Source organism: Rhinatrema bivittatum, chromosome 1 (genome assembly GCF_901001135.1).
Source record: "Rhinatrema bivittatum chromosome 1, aRhiBiv1.1, whole genome shotgun sequence".
NCBI lineage: Eukaryota > Metazoa > Chordata > Amphibia > Gymnophiona > Rhinatrematidae > Rhinatrema > Rhinatrema bivittatum.
The window spans coordinates 653,626,574-653,653,137 of NC_042615.1; the positions used below are offsets into that span (position 1 = coordinate 653,626,574).

Consider the following 26,564-nt stretch of genomic DNA (forward strand, 5'->3'; position numbering starts at 1 on the left):
ATTGAGAAACTGGTAAGGAAGTTAAACCCGGCAAACCGGCCCATTGACTTAATTAATACACAAGTCCTAAAACAATGCATACATGAAATAGCCCCAGTTTTAACGTTATTAGTAAATCATTCATTAAATGAAGGGAGTATGCATGAGATTTAAAAAAAAGCAATAGTGAGACCGATCCTTAAACAAGGTGATCTCGATGTTTCAAACTTTAAATATTACAGACCAATTTCAATTTTGCCGTTTATAGCGAAACTAATTGAAAAGGTGGTAAATAAACAACTAATAGAACATCTCAAATGTAATGAAATTCTCTTTCCTACACAGCACGGTTTTCGAAAGAATCATAGTACTGAGTCACTACTGCTGTCGTTAAATGATACTGTCCTGAGAGGCTTCAATTGTGGAATGAGATACATACTTGTGCTTTTAGACCTATTGGCGGCTTTCGATATGGTCGATCATAAACTACTGTTAACGAGACTTGCAGAAATTGGCCTGAATGATGTAACATTAAAATGGTTTAGCTCCTTCCTAGAAAATAGAACTTTTTTCAGTTAAAATAAATGACAAATTCTCAGAAACTATTAAGTTAATGACAGGGGTTCCCCAGGGTTCGGCGCTGTCGGCGACATTGTTCAATATCTATTTGCTCCCTCTGTGTCACCTGTTAACAGGTCTCGATTTAATTTATTTTGTTTATACTGATGACATTCAGATTCTGTTTCCGATATTTTTAAATTGATCAGAATGTACTTAGAAATTATTAGACAAGTTTTAACACAACTAAAATTAATTTTAAACTTGGAGAAATTTTTTATTTTAGATAGGAAAAGAATATATGATGAACCAATGCTAAGCTTAAATAATGACAATAATAATGTGAAAGTAGAAAATGTAACAAGAAACTTAGGCTTCTATGTTGATACGGAATTTAATTGTCATGCCTATATTACGAAGAAACGGGCCAATCCTGTAAAGTGCGGCTGCGTTTACCCTGCTCCTAAGCCGCTTTTAACTCACGTTCCGGCCGCGTTAGCCCTTCCTGCGATCCCGAATCCCCTTTAACCTACTCCTACCGCGTCCTAAATTCCCCGGGTAACCCCTTCCGCCCGCGGCATGTATATTGCATGCAAACGAGCGAATTAGCGCGATATTGCATGCAAACGAGCGAATTAGCTATTCCCCTAGCATCCCGTAACCCGCGCCCCGACTAACGCTACCTTTCCCTGCCGCTTTGTCGCGCGTTTAACCTGCAAACTTACCGCCTACCCTGACCCAGGCGGTAGAGGCAGGGGTCAGGGTAGGTGGCAAGCTTTCCCCCAGCCCCCGCTCACCTGCCCCGGCCGCGATCATGGGTGCCGGTCTCCGTGGCAGCCCCAGTCCTCTCCCCTGCTCCCGAAGCCAAAAAAAAAAGCTTTTTTTTTTTTTTTGGCTTTGGGAGGAGGGGAGAGGACTGGGGCTGCCACGGAGACCGCTTTCCCCTGTGCAAGTAAGTTGTTTCGCCGCTTGTCTCTTCTCCCCCCTCCCGGAGCAGGGCGCGAAAAGCCGCCTTGCTCCGGGAGGAGGGGGGACACTGACAGCGGCGAAGCTTTCCCCCAGCCCGGACACCGGCGAAGCCAGAAGATAGCGGCGGAGAAACGGCGAAACGACTGTCAGTGTCCCCCCTCCTCTCGGAGCAGGGCGCGAAAAGCCACCTTGCTCCGGGAGGAGGGGGGACACTGACAGCGCACAAGCAGCGATGGAGAAACGGCGAAACGACTGTCAGTGTCCCCCCTCCTCTCGGAGCAGGGCGGAAAAGCCGCCTTGCTCCGGGAGGAGGGGGGACACTGACAGCGGCAAAACTTTCCCCCAGCCTGGACACCGGCAAAAAACTTACTTTTTTGCAGCCACGAGCACGAACACGATCTGGCCTGCCTTAGCTCCTCCCGACAAGATGGCCGCCTGCACGGGGAAAGCGTGCAATTGGCCGCTGAAGACGTGACGTCACGACATCACGTCTTGAGCGGCCAATTGTACTCTTTCCCCGTGCAGGCGGCCATCTTGTCGGGAGGAGCTATCGGAGCCAGATCTTCGCCTTCCTGCTCGTGGCTCATGGCTGCAAAATTGTAAGTTTTGCCGGTGTCCGGGCTGGGGGAAAGTTTTGCCGCTGTCAGTGTCCCCCCTCCTCCCGGAGCAAGGCGGCTTTTCGCGCCCTGCTCCGAGAGGAGGGGGGACACTGACAGTCGTTTCGCCGTTTCTCCGCCGCTGTCTTCTGGCTTCGCCGGTGTCCGGGCTGGGGGAAAGCTTCGTCGCTGTCAGTGTCCCCCTTCCTCCCGGAGCAAGGCAGCTTTTCGCGCCCTGCTCCGAGAGGAGGGGGGACACTGAAAAGTCCTTTCGCCGTTGCTTCTGCGCTGTTGCCGCCGTTGCTTCCTGGTATCTGTCATTTCAAATGACATTTGAAATGACAGATACCAGCGTGGCGTGAAGCCTTAGGCCCGCGCACCCAGGATCCTGTATAGGCGCTCTATCCAGTATCCTGGTTTGCGCGGGACTAAGGCTTTTCGGACGCGGCTTACATTTACATATAATTAGGCTTCAGGATCGCGCGGTAGGTGAGCTGCTCTGTGCGGGCGGTAACTGCGGGTGCCGTAGGCACTAACGCAGCTCTTCCTACCGCACGATACAGGATTGGCCCGAAAGTTAGGGAAGGCTACTGTAAATTAATGATACTGAGACGCCTTAAACCTTTGCTCTCCCAAGAAAATTTTACAACGGTATTACAAACAATGATGTTCACAGGACTAGATTACTGTAATGCAATGTTGCTTGGCCTGCCAAAAAGCACATTACGGCCGCTGCAGATTTTACAGAATACCATGGCACATATTTTAACGGGTACTAGAAGGAGAGACCATATCACTCCAGTATTGAAAGATTTACACTGGCTCCCAACTGAACAGAGGATAATTTTTAAAGTTTTATGTATTATTCACAAAATTCTACACGGAGACATGACAGATTGGTTAAATACAGCAATAAGATTACATGTACCGCAACGCAATTTGAGATTGTCAAACAAAGGACTTCTTTCAATCCCGAACATTAGATCTGCCCACTTGTGTGAAGTTCGAGAGCGAGCTTTATCGATTGCGGGTCCTAAATACTGGAATAAAATGCCAATGGCATTGAGATTGCAGCATGATAAGAAGAAATTTAGGAAAGAAGTAAAAACATGCAGGGTGATCCAGTACCGAGCGGTAGGAAGAGCTGCGTTAGTGCCTACGGCACCCGCGGTTACCGCCCGCACAGTGCAGCTCACCTACCGCTCGATCCTGAAGCCTAATTATATGTAAATGTAAGCCGCGTCCGAAAAGCCTTAGTCCCGCGCAACCCAGGATACTGGATAGAGCGCCTATACAGGATCCTGGGTGCGCGGGCCTAAGGCTTCACACCACGCTGGTATCTGTCATTTCAAATGTCATTTGAAATGACAGATACCAGGAAGTCTGGTCCGATCGGGTGCAAAAGTAAGTTGCTTCGCCGCTGTCAGTGTCCCCCTCCTCTCGGAGCAGGGAGCGAAAAGCAGCCTTGCTCCGGGAGGGGGGGGGGGGGACACTGACGGCGGCGAAGCAACGCAGAAGCAACGGCGAAACGACTTTTCAGTGTGTCCCCCCCTCTCGGAGCAGGGCGCGAAAAGCAGCCTTGCTCCGGGAGGGGGGGGACACTGACGGCGGCGAAGCAACGCAGAAGCAACGGCGAAACGACTTTTCAGTGTCCCCCCCCCTCTCGGAGCAGGGCGCGAAAAGCAGCCTTGCTCCGGGAGGGGGGGGGGACACTGACAGCGGCGAAGCTTTCCCCCAGCCCGGACACCGGCAAAACTTGCTGTTTTGCAGCCATGAGCCACGAGCAGGAACGCGAAGATCTGGCTCCGATAGCTCCTCCCGACAAGATGGCCGCCTGCACGGGGAAAGAGTACAATTGGCCGCTCAAGACGTGATGTCGTGATGTCACGTCTTCAGCGGCCAATTGTACTCTTTCCCCGTGCAGGCGGCCATCTTGTCGAGAGGAGCTATCGGAGCCAGATCTTCGCGTTCCTGCTCATGGCTGCAAAACAGCAAGTTTTGCCGGTGTCTGGGCTGGGGGAAAGCTTCGCCGCTGTCAGTGTCCCCCCCCCCCCCCTCCCGGAGCAAGGCTGCTTTTCGCGCCCTGCTCCGAGAGGGAGGGGGGACACTGAAAAGTCGTTTCGCCGTTGCTTCTGCGTTGCTTCGCCGCCGTCAGTGTCCCCCCTCCTCCCGGAGCAAGGCGGCTTTTCGCGCCCTGCTCCGAGAGGAGGGGGGGACACTGAAAAGTCGTTTCGCCGTTGCTTCTGCGTTGCTTCGCCGCCGTCAGTGTCCCCCCCCCCCCCTCCCGGAGCAAGGCGGCTTTTCGCTCCCTGCTCCGAGAGGAGGGGGGACACTGAAAACTCGCTTTGCCGTTGCAGTCTCCGTGGCAGCCCCAGTCCGGACATCGGAGGGGGGCTGCAACGTTTTTTTCGCTTTTTTTTTTTTTTTTTGGCTTCTGGAGGAGGGGAGAGGACTGGGGCTGCCACGGAGACCGGCACCCATGATCGCGGCCGGGGCAGGTGAGCGGGGGCTGGGGGAAAGCTTGCCACCTACCCTTACCCCTGCCTCTACCGCAGGGGTCAGGGTAGGCGGTAAATTTGCAGGTTAAACGCGCGACAAAACGGCAGGGAAAGGTAGCGTTAGTCGGGGCGCGGGTTACGGGATGCTAGGGGAATAGCTAATTGGCTCGTTTGCATGCAATATCGCGCTAATTCGCTCGTTTGCATGCAATATGCATGCCGCGGGCGGAAGGGGTTACCCGGGGAATTTAGGACGCGGTAGGAGTAGGTTAAAGGGGATTCGGGATCGCAGGAAGGGCTAACGCGGCCGAAACGTGAGTTAGAAGCGGCTTAGGAGCAGGGTAAACACGGCCGCACTTTACAGGATAGGCCTGATGGTTATTCCACCAAGCATACGTAGATGAGCAAGAGTGAGTAGAGGAGTTTCAAGGCAATTTTGTTTTTTAGCAGGTTCTTAATACTTCATTTTAATCTTGTTATTATTTTAGTATGTTAAACCTTTTATTCTTTGCTCTTTTAGTTTATGGTAATTTTATAGTTTTGCTAATTTAATATAGTTTAGTGATATTTATAATTATGAGAAGTTTGTATTTTTTCTTTTTCCTGTTTTATTCTTGATGAAGTGAAAACCGTCGAGATGGACATTGTCCACACAACGGTATATAAAACTGTTTAAATAAATAAAAAAATAAATACAATGGCTTTATGTCAGCAGGAAAATAAACAAGCAATGATCCTTAGCCTCAACGTTGAAAGGCTTTAGACTCCTTTACGTGGGATTACATATTTTGGGCCTTGACAAAATTTGTCTTCAACAGCAATAAGCTACATTGGCTGGACGTACTATATAAAGATCAGAGTGCACAAATTCTAATCAATGATACTATTTTGTCCCAATTCCAGTTACGATTTGTGGTTAGACAGGGCTGCCCTCTCTTTCCTCTTCTATTCATATTGGCAATAGAACAGTTAGCTATAAAATTGAGAGAGGAAAAAGATTTTTGGATTATCTCAGTAGGCGGACATTTGTTAAAAATTGGCATGTTTGCTAATAATATTCTACTCTTGATTGTTCAAAACAAAGTATCACCCAGACTGTAAACCTGTTGGCACAATTCCAATCGGTCATGGGGTTAATAATTAACTTTGATGAATTAACTTTGATAAATTAACTTTGATAAATCTGAAGCTTTGGCGATAACCCAAACACCATGCAATCTTGAGAAGGCCCTTTTCCATTTGCTTGGGCAACAAATAAAACATCTAGGGATTTGGGTTCCCGGGATCTTAATACTCTATATGCACTGAATATTGTGGATGTCATATCAACTATAAGAACTGTTGCAGGCCTGGCAGTCACTTCTCTCTTTTATGGTGAGATGTCTGCTCTTGAAGATGGTGATCATACCTAAAATTTTATATAAATTGCAGATGCTTCTGTGTTGGCTTACTTGAAGGGATTTATTGCTGCTTAAATCCTCCTTTCTTACTTTTATTTAGAATGGGAAAAATGCCAGGATTAGCTATGTTAAATTAATGTGTAGTAGAGAAGCTGGAGGGCTGGACTTCCCAGATCTTAGATATTACAATGTGGCATGTTCATTGTGTTCTATTGATGAATGGTTCACAGATAAATATGCCTACTGTGAAAAGAGTATGCTTGACAGCATGATTTCTCGCCATGGTCACTAAAGTACTTATTCCATACTAGAGATAAAGAATTTTAAAAAAATTGGTGAATAGAAATGTATTATTATATCTATGTTTACTTGCATGGCAATGGCTTCGAAGAAACTGGGGCTTAAAAACTCACAAATCTTTTTGTTACCCTTGACCGGAAACAAATATTTAATTCCCAATATGGAATATAGTAATAGCTCTGAACATATTTAACACATATTTACAAGATGTGTTGGAGGCAATTATAGAGAGTGATAGCTACAGCATTTAAATAGTAGGGGAGTCCCCATGTCAAATGAGGAGTTATTACCGGGGTGTGGCGGGGTGGCCAGCTTGCAAGTAAAGGGCAAAGTGAAAGGCCATCAACAGAATTGCAAACAAACTGCAGGCATGGAGATTTTATGTAAGTACAGTGGCACTTTTCTTTGCTTCACTGGCAGGAAAACATGAGGTCAGCAAAGATCAATCCAATGACTTGGACTTTTACGGAACTGGGTCCCAGCCAACAGATATGTGAAGCCGAACCAACGGAATGGATTCTATGGCCACTTAATAAAAAAGGCATATAGGCAGCAACAGCCATTGCCAAACAATAGTGAAGGTTGTTCACCTTGTGAGATGCTAGCTTAGGTATAGCATAGTAGGCTAGAATGTTTATATACAATGTTATCATTGACGTATGTATTCAAATGACAATTTATGTTTGACATAAGTTTTGGTTTGGAATTCCATTTTGTGCAGCAGCCATAATAATCCCACTTAAAAGAAGTTTATCGAGTCAATGCCTCATGTCATTTTGGGCGTGGCGGGATGGCCAATATGGTATTGAAAAAGGGATAGGAGGACTTCCGTATCTACATACATTGTGGAAATCGTGGTGTTGCTGGTGAGAGGTTTTAACCTGCCAGATGTTAAATATAACCAGTAGAAAAAAAAAGATTATGCCTTTGTATGAGTCAATGGTGAGACTTCATCTGGAGTATTGTGTTCAGTTCTGGAGGCCACACATCCTGAAGAATATATACAAAATATAGGTAGTTCAGAGAAAGGCAACCAATGAGACTTTAGGACCTAAATATGTGTAAGCTAAGAAAAGGGTACCTCAAGCAAATGAGATATACATCAAAGGTATAAATGATGCAAAATAAATGTTTTTCAGTCGAAAGGACATTTTAGAAATCAATTGGTCATAATATGAATCTCTAAAAGGATAGCTTTAGGAAAACATTAGAAAGTATTTCTTCACAGAAATGATGGCAAGATGCATGGAACAGTCTCCTAGTGAAGATGGTGAAGACAAAACAGTAAAATAATTCAAGCAAAGCATCAAAAAAGCACAGAGGATCCCTAGTTGCAAAGAAGTAAAGGGAAAGACAAAGATTAACCGGGGTCTAAACTACAAAAAACCCCAAAACTTTAAATTGGACAGATTAGATGGGCCGTATTAGACATCATAATCTTTGTACTGGACTGATAGGCAGGAGGCAGTTTGATTCTCTACTTACAGAACCATCACTGTTACAGTATGAAAGAAGAAATATTGAAAATATGGGTCTTGGGTCACTAGAAATTATTTCTTGGATATATGTCAATATTTTAGCTCATACTTTCAATAGTACAAGTGTTTTAAACTCAAAAGTACTGATTACAGCCATATAAAGTTATCATAAATTAATTTTTACACTAAGAATACCTTTAGTGTTATGCTTGCAAAAATGCTCCTCTTGGTTTAATGACAAGCAGTTTTCTTTGGAATGAGTCAATTTTCCTTCCAGTTTTGTTCTTAACTTTGTTGCTAATGGTGTGCAATTTCCAACATTCAGTTCACTAGAAAGAAATTAATGATGGAAGTTTATTTTAATACTCAACTATGTACAAATAAACAAACAAAAAATATATATATGGAAAACAAAAAATGGGAATTACCCATATATTTTCAAATGGATGTTTCAAGTGGATTGTGTATGATTGAGATATGGTTTTAACATTTTTTGGTGAGTAGTATTTACTGCAATAATTATGTTTTTTTTTAATCTTTTTGTAAGCTGTAATAAAAATGTGTGACAAACACTTGAAACATCCATTTGAAAATATATGGGTATTCTCTTTATTAAGATAATTTTTAAGTACCAGTTATTACTTACTATATCTATTTCTATCTATATATACACACAAACACACACATATACAGTGGCTTGCAAAAGTACTCGACACTCTAAAAAGTCATATTTGTTCCAGACAGTATGTTTATTGCAGACTAGCATGCTCTTAAAGTAAATTTTCAAAGTCACAATTCATTATTTCTCTGTATTTTTTGTAAAATAAAATAAAATAAAAAACTGAAAAATGCTGCTTGCATAAGTATTCACCCCTTCATAGTAGTACTTGGTAGAACCACATTTTGCTGCAATAACAGTCTGCAGGGGTAAATTTCTACCAGCTTTGCACACTGTTTGGGAGTGATTTTTGCCCATTCTTCCTTGCAGATTTGCTCTAGGTTGTTCAGGTTGGTTGGATGATGTTTATGGACTGCAATTTTCAAACAATGCCACAAATTCTTGATTAGATTGACATCTGGACTTTGACTTGGTCATTGCAGAACATTTACCTTTTTTTTGTTCAGCCACTCCCGAGTTGCTTTTGCCTTGTGCTTGGGATCATTGTCCTGCTGAAAGGTGAACTTTCTCTCAAGTTTTAGTTTTTTTGCAGCCTGAAGCAGGTTGTCCTGCAATATTTCTCTGTATGTGGCACCATCCTTTAATTTTAACAAGATGCTCAGTCCCCACTGAGGAAAAGCATCCCCACACTTTACTGTTCAGATGGTGTTTGCTAAGGAATGGACAATGTTAGGTTTGCACCACCTCAGCGTTTTGAATTTTGGCCAAAAATCTCCATTTTTGTCTCATCTGACCATACAAACTTATCCCACATTTTAGCTGGGTCATCCTAATGCTTTCTGGTAAACTCCAGTCATGCTTTGATGTGGTTTTTCTTCAGTAATGGCTTCTTTCTAGCCACCCTCCCATGCAGGCCAGTTGTATGCAGAGCTATTGATATGGCTGTTGCACTTCCACTCCAGTTTCAGCCACTGAACCCTGCAGCTCCTTCAAAGTGACTGTTGGCCTCTCTGTGGCTTCTCTCACAGGTCTCCTCCTTGCTTTGACACTAAGTTTTGAGGGATGGCCTTGTCTAGGCAGTGTCCGGGTGGTATGATGCTGCTTCCATTTTCTCACAATTGATCCAACTGTGCTCACTGGGATATCCAAGAACTATCTGGAATAATGTGTGTGTTATATGTAATCCACACAAATCTCCAGACATTTTAGGGGGTGGGGGTCGAATTATTTTGCAAGCCACTGTATATATCAATCTTGATTCCATCCAGTAATATGTTGGACAGCAAATCTAAACATTCATATTATTGCTGTCCAACATATTACTGGATGGAATAATCAAGATAGCTAGGGTGTCACAGATATATGCTAATAGGACAGACAGAAAGCCCTAAGGTTAGTAGGCTGGCAAGCAGAGGACTATGGCATGATTCCCAGCTAAAGTTCATTTCTTTGTGCTGATCAAGGCTTGGATCACTGTTGGAGCAGTTCTCACATCTCCTGGGGAATAGACGAGCAGGTACTGGTTTATCAAGGGAGTACATAGGAAACCGCTCACAAAAAATAGACATCTCAGCTGTATTTCCAGCAATAGAAATTTAAGATGGAAATTAAGCCTGATTGTAATACATAATGTTGCTGGGTTGGTTCACAGTTCCACAACTATTACAAGAATCATATAGAAGAAAAAGCTAGTGCTCAATAGACGTTAAACATTAGTATGTGAATTTAATCATTTGCAAATTACAAACCCAAATTTGTATCTGTTTTCATATATTATTATTTTCTCTATCTCTGCTAATCTTAGTGCTTTTTAAGAAGAACATTTTTTTTCTAATTTCAGTGCTTCCTCGTGTTAATGTAAAAACAGACAAATTTTCACAAATACTTTTTTTTTTTTGACTATCAAATGAAAAACTCTCCAGATAACTTACCATCATCTGCATTTGTAGTCTAGATTCCAGACTAACCATCTGCACGCTTCTGTTGAGTTTTGAAGCCTTGGCATTATTTCCTCTAGTTAATTAGTAGGCTCAACTCTTGTTGTTGGGTAACATTCTACCCCTTGAAATTATGTTCCACCTACTTCCACAGAACACTTTCATAAATCTATCTACCAGCAATCCTCACTCCAACTCTCCATCCCTCTTGAATTTCACGCTTCCACAAGGCCGATCAGATCAGCATACAAAGGCTCTCTTCAGGCTCCCCCCATCAAATCCTTGGTCCACAACTCCGTTCATAAACGAGCACTTTCAACTGCAGGTCCGCTCCATTGGAACTCGCTTCCTCCCGAGATACGCCAGGAACAATGCCATCTATCCTTTAGAAAGAAACTGAAAACCTGGCTGTTCGCCCAAGCCTACTGCTGATGGAGACTCTATCAACCCATTATTGACCCTCTCTCCTTGCCAATCCCTCTCCCTTCTCCTACCCCCCCCCCCCCGCCTCCTGCCCCGCCCGACACCTCCCCAGTTTACCTCCCCTGATCCTCTTTCCCAAGAAATGCAACTTCTATTAATTGCCTAAGATAAACCTCCAGAGAAATCCAGCAAGATCATATGTCCAGTTACTTAATTTATGTTTTAAGGATGACTTTTGTCACTCCAGTTGTTTTAATTTATATTCTTTCCTGTCTTCCTAAGCCCATGTTTTTTCTCCCTGTTTAATGTAACTTTTATCTTCCTTGCATTTGGTTTGGCAGTTCTTTTTACCCTAGTTCCATGTAAACCGGTTCGATAAGACATGGTCTTGAGCATTGGTATATTAAAAGATATTAAATAAATAAATACATAAGGGGGCAGAGAAGAGTTGGGACATGGGTGTTTCAGGGTGGGGCCAAAACTTACATGAATAACAATTTTAAAACCAAAACTGCAGCGCATATGCTAGATATCCGCGTAACTTTACTGCTGCTCCTGATGAGAAGCATGTCTGTAGATCTTGAGTTTAGCAAATGTTGCTTACCTGTAACAGGTGTTCTCACAGGACAGCAGGATGTTAGTCCTCACATATGGGTGACATCACAGGATGGAGCCCAATCACGGAACACTTTTGTCAAAGTTTCTAGAACTTTGACTAGCACCTACTGGGCATGCCCAGCATGGCACTAAACCTGCAGCCAGCATGGGTCCCTCTTCAGTTATGTTTAAAGCTACAGGAAGTGCCGAAAAATAAAATAAGAAAACGTAACGAACCCAACACCGCGGGGCGGCAGGCGGGTTTCGTGAGGACTAACATCCTGCTGTCCTGTGAGAACACCTGTTACAGGTAAGCAACATTTGCTTTCTCACAGGACAAGCAGGATGGTAGTCCTCACATATGGATGAGTACAGAGCTGAGGATTTCCGAGAAATGCACCAAATGTACCCAAGATGTGCAATAGGCACAAGGACTGGGGTAGAATTTGGTAGAGGGCATCCTGAACCCTAATGGGCAGGCGGAAGGGTGTTGGTACATCAAGTTGTAAAAAGGTTGCGCAAGACTGACTGGCCGAAGATGGAATTTTGTCTTCCGGCCTTGTCTAAGCAATAATGGGCTGTAAAGGTATGGAGAGAACTCCAGGAAGCAGCCCTGCAAATGTCAGGAAGCGGCACCGAGCGTAGGTGTGTTACTGAAGTCGTCATGGCCCTCACAGAGTGTGCTTTAACATGGTTTTGAAGTGGAATGCCTGCTTGCCTACAGCAAAAGGATATGCAGTCCGCTAACCAGGAGGAGAGAGTCTGCTTATCCACAGGCTGCCCCAATTTGATGGAATGGAAAGAGACAAACAATTGAGTGCTTTTCCTGTGGGCAGCTGTACGGTCTAGATAGAAGGTTATAGCCTGTTTGCAGTCAAGGGTATGCAAAGCCTGTTCTCCTGGATTGGAGTCGAGCCTGGGAAAGAAGGTAGGTAGTATAATGGATTGATTAATGTGAAACTCCGATACTACCTTAGGTAAGAAGATTGGAGTCGAGCCTGGGAAAGAAGGTAGGTAGTATAATGGATTGATTAATGTGAAACTCCGATACTACCTTAGGTAAGAACTTAGGGTGAGTGCAGAGTACTGCCCAGGTCCTGCAGAAGGCCTGTAACTCACTAACTCTGTGAGCAGATGTAATTGCCAAAAGAAAAATCACTTTCCATGTGAGGTAGCGAAGATCACAGGATGGGAGAGGCTCGAATGGTGATTTCATGAGCCACCCCAAAACCAGATTGAGGTCCCAAGAGGGGGCCGGAGGGTGTAGTGGAGGCTTGAGGTGAAGCCTTTCAGAAAACGTGTTACGAGGGATTGTACTGAAATAGGAACATCCCCGACACCTTTATGGAAGGTGGCCACCGCACTGACATGCATTCTGATAGAGGAAGTTTTTAGACCTGATTCTGACAAGTGCCAGAGATAGTCTAGAAACTTTGTGGTGGAACAGAAAAAGGGATCAAGGGATTGAGAAGAACACCATGACTTAAACCTGTTCCATTTGTATAGGTAAGACTCTCTCGTGGAAGGCTTCCGTGAAGCACTCAGGACACGGGAAACTGGCTCCGAAAGGTTAAGTGGTTGAAGAATTAACCTTTCAACATCCAGGCCAGCAGAGACAAAGCTTGAAGATTGGGGTGGTGTAGGCACCCGTCGTTCTGAGTGATCAGAAGTGGGTCAGTTCCCAAGGGAATGTGCCTACGAATGGAGAGATCCTGAAGTAATGGATACCATACTTGCAGGTCAATACAGTAAAGTGCGGCCGCGGTTACCCTGCTTCTAATCCGCTTTCTACTCACTTTTCGGCCGCGTTAGTCCAACCCGCGATACACTATTCCCTTTAACCCATTCTTACTGCCTCTTTAAATCACCGGGTAACCCCTTTCGCCCGTATGTATATTAGATGTAAACGATCAAATTAGCTATTCCCTCCCATACAGTAACGCGCGCCCCGACTATCGCTTTTTTAACCTGCAGTTTTGCCGCGCGTTTAACCTGCTAATTTACCACCTACCCCTACCCCTGCGTTAGAGGCAGAGGTAAGGGTAGACGGCAAACTTTCCCCCAAAAGGAAACCTAAAAACCTAAAATCCCCTCCTCCCGAAGCAACTCGACATGTACCAACTTACCTTTTGTTGCTTTTTCAGCCCTTTCAGCCTTCTCTGCCGTCCTCCGGAGGGGGCAGCCGGCGGCGAAGCGGCTTCCATTGGTCCCCCGTGCAGGTCCCGGTTCTCCTGGCTCTCAATGATGTTCCAGCAGGTACTCCGCGGCGCGGTTCGGGCTCTCGGCTCCAATGGCTAGAGCCAGCGAAGCGCCTGACGTAACAGCGCGAGCGAAGCAAAGCGTACTTGCATTGGCTTGAGCGCCCAAATTGACGGGCGCTCAAGCCAATGAAAGCACATGGACGGGTGGGCGTGCCATCGCCACCTTCTCCTACTGAAAGCAGGAAGCGTTCTCCTCCAGAGGCCCTATCCTTCATAAATTTTGTGAAGGAAATGTCTGAATTGGTTCCTTTCCAATTGCAGACTGAACAAGATGACAGACATCAAATGATGGAGCTGATACAATTCCTGGATGCTCCCAAGGAAATAACCTCCATCCTTATTCACCAGGTTCTTTTGGATCTCCTCAAAAAGAACTGGGAACACCCTGGTTCTGTTGCACCAGTCAACAGAAAAGCTGATACCACTTATTTGGTCCAGTCAGCCCCAGGATTCCAGAAACCTCAGCTGGATCACCAATCTGTGGTTGTAGAATCTGCCCAAAAAAGGGCAAAAAGATCAAAACCCCACTCTTCCTTTCCCCCATGAAAAGAACAGAAATTCCTGGATGCTATTGGCCGGCGTGTCTTCCAGGGATCAATGCTTATCTCTTGGATCGCCTCCTACCAGCTGTATATGACCCAGTACAACAGGGTCTTATCCAAGCAGATACAATACTTTGCAAAGTCCCTGCCTCAGCAATTCCAGGAACAACTTCTAACCCTAGTACACAAGGGTTTTGAGGCAGGGAAGCATGAAATAAGATCTTCTTATGATATCTTTGACACCGCTTCCAGGGTATCTGCAACTGCTATTTAGGCAACAAGATGGGCCTGGCTTAAGTCTTCAGACTTGCACCCTGAAGTACAAGACAGATTAACTGATCTGCCCTGCATAGGAGACAATCTGTTTGGGGAACAGATTCAGCGGACAGTGGCGGAACTCAAGGACCAACATGAGATCCTTCGCAGGCTCTCTTTAATGCCCTCTGAGTACTCCTCCAAACAGCCTTTCAGGAAGGATACTAAAAAGTCATTCTTCCATCCAAAGAAGTCCTATCCACCACAGTCTAGGACTTGTTCCACGAGACCTTTCCAAAAGGCCCAGTCTTGTCAACCTCGTAAACAAAAGCCACAAGCAGCTCCTCAGCCGGGCCCTGCTTCTGGTTTTTGACTCCTACATAGAGAGCAGCAGCCAGTTTCCACTGCCTCAGATACCAGTGGGAGGTCGATTATGCCATTTCAACAACAGGTGGCACACAATCACCTCAGACCAGTGGGTCCTTACCATAATCTCTCAAGGTTATCGCCTGAACTTTCTCTCCATTCCACCGGACTCCCCACCTCTACTGGCGTGGAGAACATCTAACCACTCACTACTCCTGGAGCAGTAGGTCTCCCTCCTCCTCCAGTCCAAAGTAATAGAACCAGTACCTTACTATCAACAAGCCCTAGGATTTTATTCCCGGTACTTTCTAATCCCCCAAAAATCGGAAGGCGTTCGTCCAATTCTGGACCTACGTGCCCTCAACAAGTACCTCCAACGAGAAAGGTTCAAGATGGTAACCTTGGGTTCCCTCCTTCCTCTTCTGCAAAGAGGAGACTGGCTCTGCCCTCTTGATCTCCAAGATACGTACATGCACATTGCGATAAATCCATCTCATAGCAGGTTCCTGAGATTTCTAGTAGGCCCCAAGCACTATCAATACCGAGTGCTCCCATTCGGCCTGGCATCTGCATCATGAGTCTTCACCAAGTGTCTTGAGAAGAATCGTCGGTCCAGGTGTCATAGGGATCAGGACCTGACCCTCTAGGAGCCTGAGAAGAATGGGACGATGGTATTCCTGAAGGTCCCGGTCTAGGTTCCGAAGGCATCGAGGGACGTGCTGGAGGCACCGATGAAGGCATCGAGGGCACTGGCGCAAGCATCGATGGATGGATCGGTGACGATGATGGGCACATTGGCATCGATGGTTGAGGCATCGGAAGCACTCCCGATGGAGGAATGCGAAACGGTGTTTCCCCTCCCGATGACAGAGTAAGCGAGGAGGGCACCGGAGCCATCGGTGACCCAGGATCCATCGGTGGAAAAGTGGCTATAAGCGCTTCTATCTTTGACAGCAGCAGTGCCTGTGCTGTCGGAATCGGATCGGTGGTCGGTTCCACTATCGGCACTGGTTTTGGTGTTGGAGGAAGTTGGAGTTTGTGCATCGCCTTATCGATCGCCTCCTGAACCATTCGGTCCAGTTCTTCACAGAGACCTAGAGCAAGCAGCCCCGGCTCCAGAAGGGAAGAAGGAGGCAGAGGCATAGCCGGAGGGATGACCGTTAAAGGCGGAGTCACAGCTCCCGATACCCGTCCAGGTGAGGGTTGCCTCGGTGACCCGGTCGCAGAAAGGGTCGGTGCCTTTTCTGGTTGGGGTTTTCTTCGATGGCAGCTCGGACGATGGTGAGGTCGAAGATTTTCCTTCCTCGATGGTCCGAGACTTGCGGTGTCGATGCCGATGTTTCTCTCTACGATCCCCTTGGTCCTGAGGCAGAGTAGAGGTAGTCGAAGGCCGAGAAGTCGTCGACGCCGGATGGTCACTGGCTGGTGGCCGATACTGGCACGAAATGGACAGTGCCGGTTCAGATGACGTCGTTGCAATAGATGGCGTCGGAGTTTGAGAACGGAAGAGAAGTTCCATTTTCTCCATTCTGGCCTTGCGACCTTTTGGTGTCATTAAGGCACATTTGGTGCAAGTCAGGACATCATGCTCGCACTCGAAACACATTACACAGACTTTATGCGGGTCTGTAATGGACATGGTGCGAGTACAGTCCGGGCACCGACGGAACCCCGAAGCCAATGGCCTTTGAAAAATTTAGCCGCGGTACGGTCGACGGCCAGTAGGCCGCGAGGGCCAAACTCGATGGGAATCGATTGAAACCAGGTAAAAACTTACTGGAGTACCGCAGAGTCAAAAATTCGAAGGAGGGACCCCTGAGGGGTATGAAATTGTTTAGTAATTCCGTGGCTGCAGGTTTAGTGCCATGCTGGGCATGCCCAGTAGGTGCCAGTCAAAGTTCTAGAAAATTTGACAAAAGTGTTCCGTGATTGGGCTCCATCCTGTGATGTCACCCATATGTGAAGACTACCATCCTTTTTGTCCTGTGAGAATAAGGCTTATTGAACAGGGTGAGGGGTCCGGGTCAAATGGGGTGAGGGTGAGGGGGCATTGTAAGATGAAGAACTACAGAGGTCTGAAAGACCTCGTTATTAACTGGACAAACTGATGGACTACTTGCAAAACTGGGAATGTGCCTTGTGCAAACATGTTTTAAAATTTGCTGACATAAGCACATAAAAGCTGACAAGGTCCTATGGAAGACACACACATGTTAGTTGTGCTCGAGTAACCTCTTAAAATTAGGAACATACTTACGCATGGCTGGTGCATATTAAAACATGTGTGCACAATTAAAAATTACAGCATATCCTTGCTCTTGTACAGATATCCGTGTGCTTGTTTTAAAATTGACCTCTGTGTTTATCCCATGCTTTCTTGAATGCTATTAATGTTTGGACATCTATTACCTCCACTGGGAGGCTTTTCCTTCCACCATCCTTTCTATAAAGACATATTTCTTTATGTTAATCTGAGTCTGCCTCATTGCAGCTGCTCTAGAATGCCATTTCCATTGAAAATGCTTCCTGTGCATTATTTGTACCTTTAAAGTTTATAAATGTTTTTCATATCTCCCCCTCTCTTCTAAATAAATATTTAGATCCTTATGCCTCATTTTATAGGATTTATGGTGCAGACTCTGCACATTTTGGTAACCCTCCTCTTATTTGCTTCTAATCTGTTTATATCCTTTTGCGGATACAGCCTCAGATTTGGATACAATATTACAGGTCAGGTATTACCAATGATATCCACAAAGCAATACCACTATTTTTGTATTAGTTATACCCTCTCCCAATGCTCCCTAGCATTCTTTCAGCTCTTGACAATGCCTTGTTGCACTGTTCTGCTAACTTGAGTTCATCAGATATGACCACTCCAAGCTCTCTCTCATGTTTGATGCCCATCAGTACCTTAATTCCCCATCAAGAACTGCTTTCTTGGATTCCTGTACCCCCAAAATACAAAGCTCTACAATATTTTTGCATTCAGTTTTAATTGCCAAATTATTGACCATTTCTTGAGTTATACAATTAAGCAAACATGGAGAGAAACATTTGCTTAACAGTGATATCATTGATGATTTAGCAAGTGTTGCTTACCTGTAACAGGTGTTCTCACAGGACAGCAGGATGTTAGTCCTCACATATGGGTGACATCACAGGATAGAGCCCTGAATGGAAAACTTTTCTGTCAAAGTTTCTACAAAGCTTTGACTGACACTGGCACACTGAGTGCACTGAGCATGCTCAGCCTGCAATTATCCCTGTGAGCCACAGGTGTCTCCCTCAGTCTTGTCTTATAGCTAAAAGCGCAAGCGAAACTAAAATAAAAGTAAAAACATATACAGAGCCAACTCCGCGGGGTGGCGGGTGGGTTTCGTGAGGACTAACATCCTGCTGTCCTGTGAGAAAACCTGCTACAGGTAAGCAACAACTGCTTTCTCACAGGGCAAGCAGGATGGTAGTCCTCACATATGGGTGAGTACCGAGCTGAGGATGCCCGAGAGTGCACCAAATGCACCCAAGCCGCGCGAAAGGTGCAATGACTGGGGTGGAATTTGGAATGGAGGGCATCCTGAAACCCTTAACGGGTTGGTGGAAGGATGTTGGCTAGTTAAATCGAAAAGAAATGAGAAGAAAATCTAATATACTTGAATTACAAAAACTGTATAGATGCAACAACAGAATGGCTAACAAACATAAGTAAATTGGCAGACAACATTAACCCTACAAGAACTATGCAAATACATGAGCCCAAACAAAAAAACCCTTGGTTTAACGAAAAAATAAAGGAAATCAAACAAAATCTGAGAAAAAAAGAAAAAAAGATGGAAAAAAGACAAATCAGCAGATAATTTAACCAAATTTAGGAAACAACTAGCCTATTGTAAAAAAGTAATTCTCGACGCAAAAAAACCAATTCTTTAGTTCAAAAATTGAAAAATTCTCAAATAACGCAAGAACACTATTCAACATAGTTAAAAATCTGACCAATAATAAAGCAGAGATACCCCAAACCCCACAAGAAAACAAATGCAACGACTTAGCACACTATTTCTCAGACAAAATCACAAACCTTAGAGCTAAGATTCCGATCCTATCTAAACAGGAAATCAAAATGCAAAAAAAGAGATGTGACACAATTCTCCACATTTGACGAGGTATCATAAACCGAAGTAGAATCCATGATAAAAAAGTTGAACCCTACACCACATAAAATTGACACCATTCCCACCACAGACATAAAAAAAAACTAGCTGATATAACCTCCTACACATTAGCCAAAATAATTAATCTATCACTCAGTGAAGGAGTAATGCCAGACTCACTGAAAAACGCAATAATTAAACCGATTCTGAAAAAGAGAAACAGTGACCCAAATGTCTTAAGTAACTATAGACCTGTTTCAAACTTGCCTATGCTCGCAAAATTAATAGAAAAAGCAGTACAAAAGCAACTAGCAGAACATCTAGACAACAATAATATACTCTACCCATCACCACATGGCTTCAGAAAACACTATAGCACTGAAACATTACTACTCTCTCTAACAGATAACATACTACGTGGATTTGATAATGGAAAACACTACATCCTGATATTACTAGATCTGTCCGCAGCATTTGACACAGTAAACCATAACATACTATTAAAAAGACTGGAAGAAATTGGATTACAAATGAAAACAATTGAATGGTTCACATCCTTTCTTACAAATAGATCTAATCAGGTACAGATAAAAAACACTATATCAGACAAGATCGACCTAAAAACAAGAGTTCCCCAGGGATCACTGGCATCGATGGAAATGACCCCATCGATGGAAGTGCCCCGGGTGACAGTGGCATCGACCCGGGCATGGATGGCACCGACGAGACAAGTTGTACGTCGATGGCATCCATCTGGGCAGTGACGGCACCGATGAAACCCAAGGAAAAATCAGTGCTATGGATGAAAAACATGGATGGCACTGATAGAAATGATTCTGGGACGATGGCATCAGAGTACTGCAGGGGGAGGGGTACCGATGGCATCTAAGAATCCAGGACGGTCCGAAGGGGATACCGACGGTAACGATGGGGCATCGACTGCGCAAGTGTACCGAAGAATCGAAGGACCTGAATCTACAGGGGCCTGGCGGCAATGGAAACCGTGAAAGTCCCTGTCCCACTAGCGCTAATAACAAGGCAGAGTGTCACAAAGGGACACTCGCAGGCTGTGTGTGGCTAACTGAAAACATAGGGAGAGGGAAGGCTGCAGTCGGTTGGCAGGCCAAAGAGGTGACAGGAACAGACCGAAAAAACAGGGCATAATACTCACCGAGCGTCGAATAAATGTACGCGAAGGGAGACCTGTGCAGGGAAAAAGTGTTTGTGAAGTAAAAGTTTAAGTGTTTCCGTGCAGAAAAAGTGTTAGAATTTCTCACAGAGCTCCTAACCACTATGCTTACTGCAGAGCGGAAAAAAGAAGACTGAGGGAGACACATGTGGCTCACAGGGATAATTGCAGGGTGAGCATGCTCAGTGCACTCAGTGTGCCACTGTCAGTCAAAGCTTTGTAGAAACTTTGACAGAAAAGTTTTCCGTACAGGGCTCCATCCTGTGATGTCACCCATATGTGAGGACTACCATCCTGCTTGTCCCCTGAGAAATATTTTAACTCAAACTCTATTGAAAAAGGAACATATTACTTATCTACATGTATTTTTATAAAGTATAAACATGTTTGTGGAATTTATAATTTATAAGATGCAGTGTTGGGCAAGCAGGGGAGGCAAAGCCTATATAGTAAAAATCCAAAATTGAAAATAATTTTGTTTATAGAGGGGTTAATTTTCAAAAGGCTATTGAATGGCAAAGATAACCAGTTAAGTTTAGGTGCATTTTCAGTTGAACCTAACTGGCTAGGCTTTCAGATGAAATTTTCCCTAAATCTAACCTAGCTATAGGTGTGTACATTAGCTGGTTAGCACTGAAAATTCATCCTAACTTCATTCTCTAGATCTAACTGTGTCCCTCAAGACTGCTACCCTGTTCCACGTGTAGGTCCCCAGAGGCAGGCAGAGCTCCGGAGTCTCAATGCGAGGATAAGACGATGGTGCAGGGATGAGGGATTCAGTTTTGTGAGGAACTGGGGAACGGAGAGACTTTTCTGAAAGGACGGATTCCACCTTAACTAGAGTGGAACCAGGCTACTAGCGCTAACTTTTAAAAAGGAGATAGAGTAGCTTTTAAACAAGAACAAGGCGGAAAGCTAACAGTCATTCAGCAGTGCATGGTTCAGAGGAATGTATCTTTGAAGGATACTAATGAAACAGGAGAATTAGGGCATCCCAACAGAGTGGTTCCAATAAAAGCAAACGTAGTCCATGTTCCTATAAGTAAAGAATCATCTGAGCTAAAGAATTCCAAATTATCCATATCAACTGAAAAGCAGGCTGTTAATACAAACAAAAAACGCACTTTGAAATGTCTGTATGCCAATGTCAGAAGTCTAAGAAGAAAGATGGGAGAGTTAGAGTGTAAAACTGTAAATGAAGAGATAGATATAGTTGGCATTTCAGAGACCTGGTGGAAGGAGGATAACCAATGGGTCAGACCTATATCAGCGTACCAATTATATCGCAATGACAGAGAGGATCAACTTGGTGGGGGTGTGGCACTTTATGTCCGGGAGGGTAGAGAGTCCAACAGGATAAAGATCATACAAGAGACAAAATGCTCAGTAGAATCTATATGTGTAGAATTCCCATGTGTTTTGGGTAAGAATATAGTGATATGAGTATACTACCGTTCACCTGGCCAAAATGCTCAGACAGATGATGAAATTCTAAGAGAAATCAGGGAAGTTAACCAATTTGGTAGTGAGATAATGGGAGATTTCAATTACCCCAATATTGACTGGATAAATGTAACACCAGGACATGCTAGAGACAAAGTTCCTGGATGGAATAAACAACTACTTCATGGAGCAATTGGTTCAGGAACCAAGAAGAGAGGGATCTATTTTAGATTTAATTCTTAGTGGAACGCAGGATTTGGTTAAAGAAGTAACCATGGTGGGGCCACTTGGCAATAGTGATCATAACATAATCAAATTTGAACTAATGACTGGAAGGGGGACAACATGTAAATCTACAGCTCTAACACTAAATTTTAAAAAGGAAACTGATAAAATGAGGAAAACAGTTAGAAAAAAAAACCTGAAAGGTGCAGCAAAGGTTAAACGTGTACAATCTTAGAAGCGCAGTTCAGATGTATTCCATGCATTAAGAAAGGTGGAAGGAAGGCAAAACCATTACCAACATGGTTAAAAGGTGAGGTGAAAGAAGCTATTTTAACCAAAAAAAATCCTTAAAAAATTTGACGAAGGATCCATGTGAAGAAAATAGGAAAATGCATAAGCACTGTCAAGTTAAGTGTAAAACACTGATAAGACAGGCGAAGAGAGAATTTGAAATGAAGTTGGCCATAGAGGCAAAAACTCATAATAAAAACTTTTAAAAATATATCTGAAGCAAGAAACCTGTGAGGGAGTCGGTTGGACCATTAGATGACCGAGGGGATAAAGGGGCTCTTAGGGAAGATAAGGCCATTGCAGAAAGACTAAATGAATTCTTTGCTTCTGGGTTTGCTAATGAGAATGATGGGGAGATACCAGTTTCAGAGATGGTTTTCAAAGGTGATGAGTCAGATGAACTAAACCAAATCACTGTGAACCTGGAAGATGTAGTAGGCCAGATTGACAAACTCAAAAGTAGCAAATCACCTGGACCGGATGGTATGTATCCCAGGAAGAACTAAAAAATGAAATTTCAGATCTATTAATTAAAATTTGTAACCTATCATTAAAATCATCCATTGTACCTGAAGACTGGAGGGTGGCTAATGTAACCCTAATATTTAAAAAGGGCTCCAGGGGCAATACGGGAAACTATAGACCAGAACCTGACTTCAGTGCTAGGAAAAATAGTGGAAACTATTTTAAAGGTCAAAATCACAGAACATATAGAAAAACATGGTTTAATGGAACACAGTCAGCATGGATTTACCCAAGGGAAGTCTTGCCTCACAAATCTGCTTCATTTTTTTTGAAGGGGTTAATAAACATGTGGATAAAGATGAACCAGTATAAGAAGTGTATTTGGATTTTTAGAAGGCGTTCGACAAAGTCCCTCATGAGAGGCTTCTAAGAAAACTAAAATGTCATGGGATAGGAGGCAGTCAAAAAAGCAAACAGAATGTTAGGAATTATTAAGAAGAGAATGGTGAATAAAATGGAAATTGTCATAATGTCTCTGTATCGCTCCATGGTGAAACCGCACCTGTGTACAATTCTGGTCACCGCATCTCAAAAAAAGATATAGTTGTACTGGAAAAGGTACAGAGAAGGGCAACCAAAATGATAAAGGGGATGGAACAGCTCCCCTATGAGGAAAGATTAAAGAGGTTAGAGCTATTCAGCTTGGAGAAGAGATGGCTGAGGGGGGATATGATAGAGGCCTTTAAAATCATGAGAGGTCTGGAACGGGTAGATGTGAATCCGTTATTTACTCTTTCAGATATTAGAAGGACTAGAGGGTACTCCATGAAGTAGTTCATTTAAAACTAATCGGAGAAAATCCTTTTTCACTCAATGCACAATTAAGCTCTGGAATTTGTTGCCAGAGGATGTGAATAGTGCAGTTAGTGTAGCTGGGTTTAAAAAAGGTTTGGATAGGTTCTTGGAGGAGAGGACAATTGACTACTATTGATCGGGTTGACCTAAGGATTAGCCACTGCTATTGCTGGCAGCGGTAGCATGGGATCTACTTAGTGTTTGGGTATTTGCCAGGTACTTGTAGCCTGAATTGGCCACTGTTGGAAACAAGATGCTGGGCTTGGACCCTTGGTCTGACCCAGCATGTCAATTTCTTATGTTCTTAATATGCTAAATTTATGTGCTTTGTGCATGAAGTTGGTTAAATTTAGCCAGTCAGAGAGGGACCATTTTTAACTGGCAAAGAGTGGAGCCAGGTCTTGCTGAGCTAGGTAATGATTTTCTTTTCTGGATTTCATGGACATTGTCATATTCAGTACTGGACAAGTGATCAGTCTTGCGACTCCCTCCAAAGAAATCACGTTTCCCCTGCCCTCCTAGTCAACCTTACACTGATAAATATGCAAAGATAGCCTTTTACCAGACAGGGTGATGGCAGAGGTCCAAAAATTGGACTCTGCCCTACAGCTACTTGAGATGCCACTAGCTCCCAGAGCAGTTAGGAAGGGAATGGAGGAGGTACTTAGAAAAGTGTAGCCTTAAAAGAGCTCATTATGACAATTGGCAGTACTAACCACACAGGCAAAGTGGACACTTGCTTGCAAATAGGTGTTCTCAAATTGCAAATGGGGCCCATTTCCTATGCTCAAACTGCTGTGACTCTCTTTACTACAAAACTCAACACAGAGTTAGGCCAATCTTAAGAAGGCAGCCAGATCAGCCAGGTGGGTATGTATTATTCTGCTGGAAACACCTTACCACCTTGCAAATAAAATGTAGCTAGGGACCTTCATTTTCAATTTTATTTTATTTTCCCCAGAATTTATCAGTGTTTTTTTTTTACAACACAAACCAACAGGATATTTAACTGGGAAAATGACAACTTGTTTTTCCACTGATTTCTCCCATTTTTGTTCTTCTGATAATAAACACTGATAAATTCCTGGGTATTATAATAATATAAAAACTGAAAACAAAGGTCCTCAATCCTTTACCACCAAATGCTCACGGATGGGACCCCTCCAGCTAATCCTGATACAGAAGTGCACCACCTGGTCGTATTCTGGATGTAAGCTATCCAGTTTGTGAGATTCGTGCAGCAACTCCCATGAGACTGGGCTCTGAATGCTCAACAGTGTGTTGGAAACAAGGCACCCATTGCGTCTGCTCCTGGTAACAACCTCCGGAATTTGGACCATTTACAACAAGAAAGAATTAGCAATTTTGTTCCAGAACCCTGGGACATTCTTGGCATATAAAGCAATATTGAGTTGCAAATACCTAAGAATAAATTCCTGCATGAGCTCAGCCACCAGGAGCTGGCAGGGAGACTGCCAATTAATTATCTGTACCCTTGTAATGTTGTCACAACAGAAAATCTCTCTCCTGTTACAAAGACAGCAGCCCCATTTGTACAGGATTACCACAACAGGGAACAGCACTACGAAGGTGACATTGCAGGTAGGAAATACCTCCAGGACGGTGACATTGCGGGATACTCTACATACCATGCACTCTAGCAGTACACACCAAAATCTAGAGCCCTCAGAAGAGTATTTTTATTTATTTTTTTATTGAAAAGCAATTATAATCCGCTCTTCCAACACAGTTCAAGGTGGGGTACAATAAAAACATACATAAAATAAAAATTAACAAAACATACTAGGCATATTTATGTGTGGCAAAAGAACAAACTGGAGAGACAAAGCAACATGTATTGCTGGAACACTTCAATGAATAAATGAGTTTTTAGAAATTTTAAAAAATTATTTGGAGTCCTTTGTGAGCCTTGAGGGGAGGGAAGTCTAGTAGAAACTGACTTGAGAAACAAAGAATTCGAACTGCTGTATGAATACGAAGAGTAAAGCTGATCCAGGAAGAGGATATGTTATGGAGGAGGTTGTGCATGGAAGTGGCAACTTTATACTTAATACACCAATGTATTGGTGTTACAATGGGTGGATCATGAGATGGCCCGGTGAGCCGCTGCACTCACCTGGGCATGGCAGGGCCTCTCTGTGGTGGGGACGCCGCCAGCACTTGCATGCACATGGGTGTAGTATGCATTGTTCAGACACTGCCCTCCCTGGGCTCCTCCTTGGGCCGTTTTACGCACGTATACATGGTATGCTTCAAAACTTAAAGGGGCCGTGGTGGGAAAAGTCTGTGCAGTGCTATTTTGATGACATCAAAAGCCTATTTAAGGTGCCCCATGACCTTGCATCTGTGCTTCAACTATAGGTCTCCTGCTTTATAGTGTGTTTTGCTCTCCAGCTTCTGGTTCTTGCCATGCCTCATCCAGCCCCCGCCCCCATTTAGACTTGCCTTATCCTTCACACCTTGTCCAGTGTCTTGTGTGTGTCTTCGTCACCCTTGGCCTGACTTCTGGATTTTGACTTCTTGCTTGGACCTGACCACAACTGCCTGCCGCCTGGACCTGACCTCTTACTTGCACTTGACCAAGTCTGTCCGCAGCCTGCCCCAACCTTTGCCTCCCTTCGACTCCTCAAGTCTGCTGCCTGCCCTGACGCTGGCTGCCCTAGGGACCCACTTAAGCTCTGCTGGCCTCCAGAATCCAAGGGCTCAACCTGCGGGAGAGGCGGCTGGTATAGGTGAAGCTCCAGCCTGTCCCGATTCAGGGCGCATTTGCCAGCTGTCAGCAAACGCGCTCTGCATAAACTATGCTACAGCAATAAGGGCTCACACTCACAGCACCCATCACAATCGGTAACCAATTTAAACTTTTTAGAATGGGGTAATGTGTTCTCAAATCAGTGTGCTTGTGAGTAGATGTACAGCGGAATTCTGAATAACCTGTAGGGAGTGTAAGAGCAAGTTTACTTACCGTAAACGGTGTTTTCTGTAGATAGCAGATGAATTAGCCATGCTGTCTGGGATGTCCTCCAGTCCTGTAGGTGGCAGAGCTCTCAAAGTAAAGATCTGAGTCTTAGTGTAGTGTGTGCCTGCTTGGCACCTCCCCCGCTTCCCTCAGTCTCCTCAGTCTGTCACAAAGCAGATGAAAGGTA

The 26,564-nt window shown here is 44.2% G+C and overlaps 1 protein-coding gene across 4 annotated transcripts in view; it reads right to left on the reverse strand.

The window, feature by feature from the left end:
* The window catches only part of SLF1 (SMC5-SMC6 complex localization factor 1), a 358,950-nt gene that overhangs the window by 22,277 nt on the left and 310,109 nt on the right, over nt 1-26,564 (reverse strand). For all 4 annotated transcript variants that reach the window (XM_029573230.1, XM_029573211.1, XM_029573221.1 and 1 more), the window contains one exon: nt 7,974-8,107. In XM_029573230.1, the coding sequence (XP_029429090.1) occupies nt 7,974-8,107 (134 nt within the window). The remainder of the gene's footprint in view (nt 1-7,973; nt 8,108-26,564) is intronic.